Source organism: Indicator indicator, chromosome 16 (assembly GCF_027791375.1).
Source record: "Indicator indicator isolate 239-I01 chromosome 16, UM_Iind_1.1, whole genome shotgun sequence".
In the NCBI taxonomy this organism is placed as follows: domain Eukaryota; kingdom Metazoa; phylum Chordata; class Aves; order Piciformes; family Indicatoridae; genus Indicator; species Indicator indicator.
The window spans coordinates 11,507,651-11,520,819 of NC_072025.1; the positions used below are offsets into that span (position 1 = coordinate 11,507,651).

Consider the following 13,169-nt stretch of genomic DNA (forward strand, 5'->3'; position numbering starts at 1 on the left):
ATGCTCCTGCCTCTCTTGCACATTGTGGCAAGGTCCATGGTCTTTCCTGAAGGTTTTTGCAGAGGACTGAGACAATACCTGGCAATAGTTAATCTAATACCAACTCTTTGCAGAACCAAACCCCAAAGCAGGTGCTTTGTTTCTTGAAAAATTAAAAGAAATAAAAGAGCAATGACAATGAATATAAACCTCAGCACCATGCCTAATTTTTATTCAAGCCACAAGAACCATAGCGTGATCCTAAACTGCCTCAAAGATTCTGGGGTGGAAGAGCGTAGAGATAAAATACAGATTTATGGATGTGGGCAATATAAAATTCTGGGCTATTTATTCTGGTCACACCACAAACATGGCAACTCCTCATCTTATCTACTACGATTATACCAGAGGTGGTTAAACCATAGAAAAGATTATTCATTTACTGCATTATTTACTACATTTCACTGGCATTTCTCTGACTGTTTTCAGGAATATGTTAACCATTTTCTGCTGCAACAACAGAAAACAGCAGAGTTCACCACATATCTTTGCCATGCAGAACTCAGCTAGGTCTCTTTTCACTAGTGAGCAATTATTCCTGTTTCTACATTTAGTGCTATTCATAAATTGTTGCAGCAGCATGTGGAGGACAACCATGAGACCCTCATTAAGTTAGATGCTCTACCAACACATCAACACAACATATATGTTGAATATAGTTCACAATAAAAACAATCTACTATGAGATAATAATGTATTTATTCTGCTTAAGAGATTCATCTTTTCTCTCTGTTAGCAAGCTCACCTGCTGATGCCTGTTGTGGGCAGAATATTGCACTCTACTCCGGAGATAGGAAAACCTGATCTTCAGAATTCCTTTATTCCATGTCTCTCTTATGCAGCCAGGTTTCCTCTGCTTGCATAAAAATGTATTTGTTTTCTGTGTGATCCTTCAGAACATAGTTGTGAGCACTGGCTCAGTTGAGAGAGTGGCTAATGGAGAAGGCACCGCTGGAGACGAGGCTGCAGACAGTAAGGAAGAAGAAAGCAAGACAGGATTTGTCAAGTTCGGATGGGTGAAGGGTGTGCTGGTGAGAAACTTATCTGCATTTCTAATAAAATAAAATAAAATAAAATAAAATAAAATAAAATAAAATAAAATAAAATAAAATAAAATAAAATAAAATAAAATAAAATAAAATAAAATAAAATAAAATAAAACTTTAAGCTAAGTTCTGCAACACGAATGTCTTTTAAGAGTTAAGAGAGGGAGGCAGACTTAAGGGAGATGTTTGGGGTGCTCTTTAAAAGCCTGCAAATACATGCTATCACCTGTCTGGTTGTTAACACCACTTTCAGTGTTGTACTAATGTAGTATTTTTTCTTTAAAACCTAGGTAAGATGCATGCTTAATATTTGGGGTGTGATGCTTTTCATTCGACTTTCCTGGATTGTAGGTCAAGCAGGAATTGGTATGTATCTTAATATCATTTTCAACAATGAAAGGAAAAGAGGATAAACTACATATGAGCATGATTAATATATAATCTGAGATGTGCATTTGCATATTGAACTAAATAATGTTTTCAAATGCTTGCCAGTACAAAAGATGCTAATCCTTCAAACTATTGGAATTTTCCAGACTCACAGCCACATTACTGCTTAGAGGCATAGATCTGTTAACTATGCATATGATCATCGCATTTGAGTATTTCTAAGCTATAGTGAAATTTGTATTTGGATCCTGTAACAGATGTAAACTATGACTTGGGCCAATTTCTATTATGTGCATACAGAGTTAACCTTCAAGAGTTCACACTTTGCTTATCTGTGAATCTCAAACCTTGTCATCTACATATTAAAAACAACAATTCTTCACACTTCTCTGCAAAGATGAAAACAGAACTGGAAGGAGGTCTCATCAGGATTCTGTTATTTTTAGCTATAGCACAGCACTGGATGCTAGTCTACTATAAAACACTAAGTTTTAAAAACTCTGCTATAGCTTTCACATACATTAACTAAGCATACCTCATTGTGTGCTGTATCTTTGCTTCTTAATTGTGCAATTTAACTAATCAAAATACGAGATCCCACTCCCTGGGAGAATGGGCCCCAGGCCTCCATTCAGCATGTTGTTGAATGTTCAATAAAATCAAGAAAGTGCTCACAACACTGTAAGAATCTCTAGCAACTAGAAGAGCAGGTGAGTAAGGTGCAGTGTATCAGTAGTTGTGTAGTACAACTTTCTTTTCTAAAGCAGCTGCTCTGGGGAAGCACAGAAGTGTGAACTGTGGTGGCAGCGTCACTCTGTTTTTCATGATCATACAAGCTAGAATAACTGGAACCTAATCTTTGACTGGCATCCAGCTGTCATAAAAAAAACCAAAACAAAACAAAAAAACAACATTAAAAAACCCACAAACAAGCAAACCAAAACAAAAAAACAAAACCAAAAACATCAATCCAAAGGGTGGATAGCAATTATTCCAGTTTGGATTGTCACAAAATGGAAATATTCAGTAGACACAAGCTGGAGTCCAAAACTCTGGCCTCACGGTGTCGACTCTCCTGGTCTCTGTTAAAACTCAGTGCTCAAATTCAGATTGAATATAAATTTCATTTGCTTCCTTGTTAATGGAAGTGAAATGAAACACTGAAAAAAAACCCTCTCCAAAATTTTGTGTGGTTGAAGTCTAATTTCCAGCAAAATATAGTAACTTCACAGAAGTATCATTTGAGCAAGACTGCACTTTAAAAAGAGAAACAAATGAAATGCATATTAAGAAAACAAATCTAGCCAAATTTACAGAGACACAAATAGAAAAATACAAACCAAACCAAACCAACCAACCAAAAAAAACACAACCAAACAAAAACCACTCCAAGAAGAAAAGATCCAGAATTAAGCGGAAGAACTTAAATACTTTTGCAGCGCTCCATGCATGGCTCTAGCACTGTGCCTGACAAAGGGGTGCTTGCTGATTTTATGATGCATACCAAATGAGAGCATACAGCCCAAGGCACTCATAAGTATATGCCTTGCCATGAAAATTCTGCATCTTAATATTGCCAAGACTTTGCTCTAGGGTTTCATGCAAAATTAGTTTTTAAGGGCAGTTTAGTAACTTATTGAGATCATCAAGAAGTATTACTTTGTTTTGAGGTGTGAGAATAGCCATAGGCAAGAGTAATTCATTTTAGAACAACTTACTTAGCAGCCATATGCCTAGTTTTCAATCTAAACTTTAATCGGGTTTTAACATTAATTTGCACCAACATCAGTTACAGCCTTTCTGCTTTCACATTTAATTTTACCATTTTAATTCATTGATAAACTGACTCTCTTTTTTTTACGTTTTACTGCTCTGCTGTTGCCTTTTAAAATTGTATGCCTTTACGTAAGGAGGTTAGTTTTACTTCTGAGAACGAGACATCAAATTCTATTTGAATAATTTCTCAGTGTATTTGCTGAATGTCTTATAAGCAACAAGCTTTAAGTCCCTAACCAAGCTGCTCAAGGAGAGCAATGATAGAAGCTCATCATCACCAAGGCTCAGGGATTTCACTGGGTACTGCTACTAACATGGAAATTAAATGAGTGAGTTAAACCACCATCTGGGCACCATTTATATCCCCATCATTAGAGGGCCAAAGAGAGAAAATCCAATCATTTTCATACCTTGATAGGCTGTCTTGGGCAAAAGCTCTTACAGGGTAAAACCAAATAATGTTTCAACAAGGTTGTCTGTTCATCATCAGCTGGGAAAAAAGAGACAGTATGGTCCTGACAATGTTCCAGGTCGAGAAACTAGTAAGGTATTTTCACCTAACATTTAGGGACTCTACAAAGTCTGCATTTGTACCTATACATGTAATGGCTAGCCAAAGGTAGGGAAAAACACTAAGCTTAGGTTAACTGAATGTCTGGCCCCAAACATTACTATTATCTTACATTACCTTATATTGCAATGATGTTTTGGTTGAGTAGCTTTATTTTATGCAATTTTCTTCTTAAATGTTAAAATATTTTCTTTTAATTAACATTAAAGGCTTCCCAAGCAGATATTATTAATTTAAGAGTTGACAGCTGATTAAAAATCGTATTCAGCCATTTCTCGGACATAAAATTTGCATGGTTTAACAATATCCTTCTATGTAACAGTAGCTGACCAAAAGGAATGACCATTTTGATTTTTTTTTTATAGAGACCTGCCTACAAAATAGATGCATGACTACTTACAATAAGGGTTCAGAAATCAGTGGGATAAACATGAACTATTAGAGCCTCAAATGACTTTAAATACCCTCCATTATTTTACATCTAATTTATATCTCACACATTACATTGCTCTATCTTAAAGAATTGTGATAACATTACTATAATTTAAAGTAGCAAAGAACATTCATTCAGGGATTGTAGGTTTATAACCATCCAGTATGAAGTGAAGTCAGGAATCTGATCTGGAAGCCAGAAGATGGAAACACGGCAGATAAATCAATATGTTTGTAGCACATCTGACTGAATGTCAGTTGTAGGATCCAAGTTTCAATTTGGATGAGCCCTGGTCAATAAGCATTGCTATAAGCAATGTATAATCTTCAGTTCCACACTGAAGACCTATGTACCTTACAGAAATAAGAGAGCATAAGTGCTACCAAGTTCAGAAAAAAATTAAAAATTGATGCTATGTTTAGCATCTAACTGTAATTATTTTATCTTTCTTTCTATTTTTCTTTCCTTTAATTTTTCATCCTCTCCTAGATACAGATGGGAATAGAAACAATAAAGTTGAGAGGAAAATGCCATATTATTTCTTCACCTGACTTGAAACAAGAAAGTATTCTGAAACTACAAAGCCAAACTTTTCTTGGTAGTGCCAGAAAACATAACAGAACTTATGGCTGCAATTGTAGCTTGGGAGGTCCAGTCTCTACACAAAGCAAAACTTTTTCACTGAGGAGGTAGTCTATCCCTGGATCATGTAATTCAAAGAGGCCATGCTGGTTTTCAAGATCCAGCTAGCCAAATCCATGACTGATTTAATCTCTGTTGGCAATAGTTCTGCTATGATTGGGAGGCTGAACTACAGACCTTCAGAACTCACTTCCAACCAATGCTTTTCTGATTCTAAATCATATTAGGCACTTCCTACTCATATAGTTTATCTAGTTTCTAGCACAGTTTCACAAAGTTAACAAAAACCTGACTACATACCCAAAGACTGGAAACGCACTCAGATTCCTGTCTTTTGTAATCTGAAACTCAGTTCACCTAGAACTAATCATCTAGCACTGATCTTCAGATGTTTGATTATTTGTTTAATTATCCAATTTTATTACAGCAACTAAAAAAAGAAAATATTCCAACTTCTGTAAGATGATACATTGCAGGTCACCTGTTAAAGTAAACGGCATCTAAAAAGCAGTATTTCCATTTTCAAATGTTTCTCTTATGTTGGAGCAAAAGTACTTTTGGTAGGGAAAGAGTGAGATGAGGAGAGGCTGGGGAAGAACAGCACTTGGTAGCTTGGCAAGTAATGATAGAGAAGGCTTGCACTGACGTCTTGTCTCTCTTCCTGATAGACTTTCTGTCCCGGTGCATTATGAAACTATACAGTCTTCCTCTCATCAGTGTTTAATTAACTGATGAAAGACAGCAGCACTCTTACAAGAGCTCTGGTAAATGTGTTAATCTCTTCACTTGAACAGCCAGGGCATATATTAAAGACAGATATAAGCAACCATGCCAAGGCAACATTTGTTTCCTCATTCCCTCCAGCCATTGAAAATCATGATAGGGTACTCCTATCAAAATCACTGCTTGAAGACTGATGGGAATAACTTATTACTGTGACATGGACTCCTCAGAAATGTTCTGCAAACTGCAAGTGGTCAGCAAACCATCTTTACAGTTTATTTTTCTAATTCTGACCTTAAAACTCAATTTAAAGAAAGAATGATTTGTAGGAATCATGGAACATGAGTAAAATATTTTATCTTTTTATTACTGACAGGTCTGGGAGTAATCATAATTCTTCTCGCCACGATGGTAACCTCAATTACTGGGTTGTCAACTTCGGCAATAGCAACTAATGGGTTTGTCCGTGGAGGTAAAACTCTTAGGGTTACTAGTGATTTCAAGCCCCAAAAGGTCTTTATGTTTTATTTTCATATGAGGCAAAGCAGAGGGACGGTTAACCAAATGATACATCTAAAGGAACGGGCAGGTAACAATTCTAGCCACCTCTGATTACAATTTATGGCAACTTTGAGTTGTCACTCTTAATAAATCCCATTTTTCAGTTCAGTCTGTGAAGCACGTTTCAGAAGTTCCTGCCTACTGCTGAGCGAGGGATGGCTTCCGGCTTTTCAAGTTCTTCTGTTACATTTCAGCAGGTCTTTCTTGTTCAGAACATTTCAGGTTGGACATCCTTGGACAAACTAGGCACGAGGCATCTCTTCCTCTCATTTTAAAGACTGACGCAGATCAGTGGATATCTTCACTTTAACATCTTTATAAAGTTCTTTATATTTCAGCTACCTCTTGGAAGACAAGTACATTTTGCTGGAAAAGTGCACATCAGGTAGCTCATGAAACAAAGTTTTAGTGCATTTCAGAGCCTTAATAACTGGTCTCCTCTGTGGAAAATGGCAAGTTCTTACGACATCATTTAAGCAGAACAGGTATTTGAATATACTTTCTTTTTTGGATCTTTCAGGTCTTGGAATCATAGTTATTGCTCTGAGTGTAGTAGTAACAACATTAACAGGTATCTCCATGTCTGCCATTTGCACTAATGGAGTAGTAAGAGGAGGTAAGTGAATACAATCTCATTAAAAATACAAAAATCAGTAGATTTGGATTAGAAAAAAATGGAATTGAGATAACTGTGGTGTAAGCAAAATAATAGTTCAACAGTAAACTAAAATGTATATAAACTTAAAGACTTCCTGTCAATAAATATTAAGTGCCAGTGAGATAAGATGAAATAATTAACTGACAAACTAATATGCTCCACTTATGGTGATATAAAGAAACAAACAAACAAAAAAATTACAGATTCCTTGCATCACTATGCAGGAGTTTTATCATTGTATCACAGAAAATTATGTTATGTACTAACACTGGAATAGATCCAAGTAAGTTAGAACCCATCTGGAAGTGAGGTTCTCTCTGCTCTGTGTTACTGTATTATGTATCAGGTAAAATTATTTGATGGTCGAGTTTTGCATGCTAATATGCACTGATTTCTGCAATAGAAAGGCATAAAGAAAATCTGAAGGCAGAACCAGTACAAAGCAAATTCTTTTTTTTTGCGAGCGTTTATTAGTATAGGGCAAATATTGATGATGTTTGTTAGGCTAAGAGCAGAGATTCCTGTGGTATTATTTACATAAGAATATGAGGAAAACCTGCAAATCTAGTTGTGGTGAAATAACAGTTATTTCTGTCTGCAGGTGGAGCATACTATCTTATCTCAAGAAGTCTAGGCCCAGAGTTTGGTGGATCTATAGGACTTATTTTTGCTTTTGCCAATGCAGTGGCAGTGGCTATGTATGTAGTTGGATTTGCTGAAACGGTTGTAGAACTTCTTAAGGTAAATGTAGATGTTTCATGTGCACGATTCCATTGTTTTGGAAAGGTTTTCTTGGTTTGAGTGGCTTCTTTGTTGTTATTATGGGGTTTTGGGAGTTTGGGGTTGGCTTTGCTTTGTTTATGTTTGTTGGTTTTATGTAATATGTTTGTTTAAGTGGTGATGCTTTTTAGCTGAGGCTTGAGGGACATCTTTAGCAGGGAAGAAGCTAGTCTGGCTAAAATGCCACAGAGTGCTCATTATTTCTACCTCATGAATATATTTCATGCATTTCTCAACAAGTATATCAAAATCAGAAAAGGAACAGATATCGAATCAGATAACAAAACAACTCCAATTACAAAGAGACAGCTGGAACATGAAATAAATACAGACACTTGGTCTCAAAAATCTCTGAAACATTGACAGTTCAGTGCTATGTCACCTTGCTACCTAATCCCACCACCAGCTGGGGAGAGAAAGACTGGTTTTAATAATATTTCTTACTGCTTTCAGGAGAGTGATACATTGATGGTAGATGAGTCCAATGACATCAGAATAATAGGTACCATAACTGTTGTATGTCTTCTTGGCATCTCTGTTGCTGGCATGGAATGGGAAGCAAAGGTAAACTTTTCAAAGAATATGAAAGTAGGCAGTATATTAGACTACAATGAGTAGAATTTTCAAAGCACTCAGTTTCAGTTCATGCTTCACCTTCCTAGAAGCAATAGCAATTTAAATCATTACATTCAATGAAAACAAAATTACTCCATGCTCTTCCCTCAATGTGCATTTAAAAGGGAAGAGGAAGTTTATGTTCTGCAGACAACTTGGTAATGTTGATTTTTATAATTGATGGCATCATTTACAGCCTTGGATAAATACCCCTTTTACCCTTATTTTTGATGCAGCTTGACAGAATAAACCATACATGCTTTTAGCACCTTACTCTTTCAAGCCCTGCTCAGCAGAAGAACTTTATTTGGATATTCCTTAATCTCTACTGATTTCTGCTATTCATTTACCTGTTGAAAAAAGGTCAAAATGGAAACTCAAATGCAAATACTTTAGAGGGTGGAATACAGCTATTCAGAATAGCACCCTTATTTTTACATTCTGCTGTGATGGAGACTAGAACTACTTGTAAAAAAGAGCAGAAAAACAATTAGGTATTATAATATTTGAGGTGACAACTCACTGCAGCCAAACAAATTGTATAGCAATATACAAATGTCTTATAGTTGATATTAATACATTTGAGGTTTCATTTTGTCTTTTCTTGTAAAGACACTAGCATAAAATTAAATTATAACTGTATATTTCATAATCACCTTAGTAAAATCTACCTGCTGTTGTCATTAGCTGATTTGGCTATCTGGATTCCTGGCATTTTCGAAATACTATAGAAATTAGTAATCTCCCACAGGGAACTCATACAGATAACTTACTATGTAGTCATCTCCACAGTCGATGCAAATTAAAGTCATCAGGAAAATCTTTTTGTTTCTATTAATAGGCTCAAGTTATTCTTCTATTTGTTCTCCTTATTGCCATTGCAAACTTCTTTATTGGGACAGTCATTCCTGTCAACAATGAAAAGAAGGCAAGAGGCTTTTTTAATTACCAAGGCAAGTAACCTTGATACCTATCATAAAATAGTAAGTCTGTATTTTCTTGGGTTCATACTGAATTAAGGATTCTACTGAAAAAGGTCACAAGACCAGAATTTTCTGCCCAAGTTTAAGCTTGCAGTCCATGGACATTTACTTAATCTTTGAGTTCATATCTCTCTCTTGCTGAAGCTTGACAGCACAGTTAGCCGTTGCTTGAGCCATTTATATATCAGCAGAGCACAGACAAACTTTTATACAGAGCTATGTGCTGCAGTGACACTCTTGTCACTTCAATATGGATCTGTAGCGCTGAGATGCAAACAAGCATGTCCTACTGGGGACCAGGCTAAGGAAATCAAATTCATATTGCTAATGGTATGAGACAGATTTAAACCTGGTCATCCAGATATGAAAGACTAGCTTATTCATTTCCTTCATTAAGTAACTTTGGAACTAAGTCCTGGTGATGTATTTTATTTTCACCTCTATTTGCAGCATCAATATTTGCAGAAAACTTTGGACCAGATTTCAGAAGTGGAGAAGGATTTTTCTCAGTGTTTGCCATTTTTTTCCCAGCTGCCACTGGCATTCTTGCAGGAGCTAATATTTCAGGAGATCTGAAAGTATGTATTTCATTTTCTTCATAATACTAACTGTAGGCTGAGAAAAAAAAATTATGAATCAACACTGTATTCAGCTTTAAACCATGTCTTATTTTGGGAAGCAAAACTCTTAAGTATCTGTTTTATTATTTTAAAACATCAGTTCACATTTTCTCTTATAATGCATTATGGTTATTTATAGAAATTACTGCATTTAGATGTGGGTTGACATATAATTTAAAAGCATGTTTCAATAACCTGTAATAATATATCATTAATGGTCCATTAGTAGCACATGGCATAAGAGAAATTACATCTGTATCTCTTGGTGTTCACCCCAAAAAGCATACCTGTAAAGCTCTCAGTCAGTCACAGTCATGTTTGTACTCACTGATTCAGGGTTTGTATTCAGAATCAGCACAAACTGTTTTTTTCAATTCAGGGTCATAGCAAAGGCAGAGCAAACAGAGCATTTAATGAAAGCAAGTATGTCCCAATCCCATGTCACTACTGCTGCTTCAAGGAAAAGGTTTGCAACTGTGACAAATGAAAGGAGTCTGAAGAGAAAAGAAAAGCATATCCAAGTGTCCAACTGTCTTGCTGTGGCCACTCTGTCAGGTCCCTGCTCTCCTCAAGCTGCGTAGCAGTTGTACAAGATGGTATTTCCAGTATCTAAACATATTGGTAAATTAGAGACAGAAATTTAGTTTTCACTTTGAGTATCCTCTACTTTTCATGGCTTTGCACAGTGCATTTAATGCAAAGAGTGTTTAAAGGTGAAGTAATTGAAAGCTCAGAAAAGCATTCAGTAAAACATCCCTGCTAAATGTGAAACAATGTAATGCTTTATAACATTACAAGAAATTAATAAATGCACCGAGGTATCCATAACTCAAGTCTTGCAATCTAATAATAAAAACCAATAAAACAAACACAGAGCCCTAGAAAATTTAAATTAAAAAAAAATTACCAAAAAAGCTGTGGCACACACCTTGATAACCCCAGGATGTCAAATGAAGTTATCTAGCTTTATCATATAAACCCATTGTCTTGTTGATGAGATTCCATTTTTAATTAAAAAACAAAAATATTGCTGTAATTCTTTCCAGTGAGACCTACTCAGTCTCACACTATTTCCATCCTTTTATCAAACAAAAATCATTCTTTTGCCATATATGGTGCTCTCTATACACGGCAAGCTCCCAAAGCAATAGCACTTCTTTCATAATCTGAGTCTTGAGCAGACCAAGGGAAGCAGTTCTCCTGTTGGCTCTCAGCAGTTGTTTCAGTCTGGCAATAAGTAGATTTCTATAACCAAAGGCTGCAGGCTGAAGATTCCCCACCGAGTATGTTTAGACGCATTAGACAAGTCTAATTGAATTAACCAGCCTCTCCAGAAGACAAGTGAAGAAGTATTTTGAAAATGTAAAACTGACCAATCAAACTTCCTTTAGAATTTGTTGCAAACACCTAAGTACTTGCTTCTGCAGCTGCTACACACTCTAGTAGTCCTCTAGCCCAAAGACTACTTACAGAAACAGCTCATCTTTTTAGTGACTTCAGCAGGTTTTAGAGCAGGCCTTAAAGTGCTAATAGCTTATTAAATATGTATGTAATTGTTGCTAACATTTAAAAGTTGTAAAGCTGTAAGAAGCTTTAACTCTAAGATTTAATGTTACAGTGTTTAAGGTTGCAGCACTCCACAGAAACAATGACCTAAACCACACACACCAGAACTGTATCAAGTTTCCATGATCTGAGAGCAAAAGGTCTTCTTCTGCAGCTGGAGTGACTTCACAATTATTTCTCAGCCCAATAAATCCTCACTCCATTTAAAAATTACATTAATTATTAACACAGTTAAGTAATTTATCCGGTTTTCACATGACACTGAATTTGTATTTTGTTTGCTTTTTTTTCCTCCATGCAACATTCATAGTTATAAAGCACAAAAGTCTACAGCTTAAAATTCATCCCACACATCTTTGACTTTGCTAAACCAGCTTTAGAAGGCAATTCATAAGAAGTGCTTCTTAGCATAAATAAAATGCATAGGAATTTGTGAGGTTGGCTAGTATTTAAGTCCCCTTTAAATTTACAATGCATAATGCAGAATTTTGGTTTCAAAGCCAATATTGCTGTGAGCCAGTCCTGCTGCACTGCACCACAGGACTGCTTGACATCTACGTGCTGAGACAGGAAATGTTTGAGCAGGTCTAAGTGACAAAAATCTGACCTCTATATCACAACATGGCAGGACTCCCTAGCATGTAATTGCAATCAGACTACAGCACACAAACTCACAATGTTTTTCGAATCACTGCTTTGTTTTGAGGATCCACAAAGTGCAATACCCAAAGGAACAATGCTGGCCATTGTGATCACAACAATTGCCTACATTGCTGTTGCAATATGTGCAGGTAAGTACAGAACCTCTGCTTCATATCTTCATTTATAGTTAAACATCTGAAAGACTAGTATGCAAATGAATGTTTAATCTCACTGCTTTTTCATCCTGTGGATTTATTTTGTAGAGAGAGAGTTGTTTTGATTTCACTGTGTGCAAAAGCAGTGGGGAAAAAAACTCCCATCAATCAGCAGAAACAAAAGTTTGGCAGATGGGACTTTCATGTAACTTGTATGGTTACTTATGTAGTTGATCCAGTGACAAAGACCACTAGCATAGATATCCAAGAGCATAGTAAAGATTAAAGGAACCTCTGATTAATCTGATATCTTTTGTTCTTCATTCACATTGAAATTTCACATGGCTTTTAACTTGCCTTCACTAGTTGTGCTGAGCACTCACGAGTAACAGGGTAATATACAAATTTTGTATGCTATACGTTGAAGACAGAAATCAATTGTCTGTCTTAAAAATATACTGCTTGACTAGGTGCTCTACAACATTGGAATGTGAAGTAACCAAAGAGACACAAGAGTAAAAAGGAGACCTGTACTGAAGCCATGAACTGTATTGGAGAAACATGCATTTAAATTCTTATTACATACTATTTTAATAGTATTGTAAGAAAGAGTGTTGTAAATTACGCTCTTCTTTATGAGTAAATACCTCAATACTGCATGAAAGTCCTGCAGGGTACCTCCTTTCCTGAGAGACAAATCTCAAGTATTCTTGACTTCTGTGATTCCTGCAGCTCAGGTTATTGCATTATTTAGATCTAAATTTCCCCTGCAATTAAGTGAAATTAGTCATTCTTTACTTTCTGTTACAAATCTGTGTTAATGAATTGTTCTGTTCTCACAAGCAATAGCTGTATTTCAACTACAGAGCTGTCTGTTTTGCAGCATGATACTCTTCCCCCCCTTCTTTCTGTTTTAATATTGATTTGCTAAAGAGATAATGGTTACTTTGGGAGTCTCAATAACAATGT

The 13,169-nt window shown here is 36.0% G+C and overlaps 1 protein-coding gene across 2 annotated transcripts in view; it reads left to right on the forward strand.

The window, feature by feature from the left end:
- The window catches only part of SLC12A1 (solute carrier family 12 member 1), a 43,702-nt gene that overhangs the window by 4,794 nt on the left and 25,739 nt on the right, over nucleotides 1–13,169 (forward strand). The window contains exons 2-9 of one of the 2 annotated variants that reach the window (XM_054388169.1): nucleotides 936–1,070; nucleotides 1,376–1,451; nucleotides 5,997–6,092; nucleotides 7,441–7,580; nucleotides 8,073–8,183; nucleotides 9,076–9,187; nucleotides 9,668–9,795; nucleotides 12,110–12,194. In XM_054388169.1, the coding sequence (XP_054244144.1) occupies nucleotides 936–1,070; nucleotides 1,376–1,451; nucleotides 5,997–6,092; nucleotides 7,441–7,580; nucleotides 8,073–8,183; nucleotides 9,076–9,187; nucleotides 9,668–9,795; nucleotides 12,110–12,194 (883 nt within the window). Of the gene's footprint in view, nucleotides 1–935; nucleotides 1,071–1,375; nucleotides 1,452–5,996; nucleotides 6,093–6,701; nucleotides 6,798–7,440; nucleotides 7,581–8,072; nucleotides 8,184–9,075; nucleotides 9,188–9,667; nucleotides 9,796–12,109; nucleotides 12,195–13,169 lie in introns of both variants that reach the window. The other variant, XM_054388170.1, reaches the window with a different exon arrangement.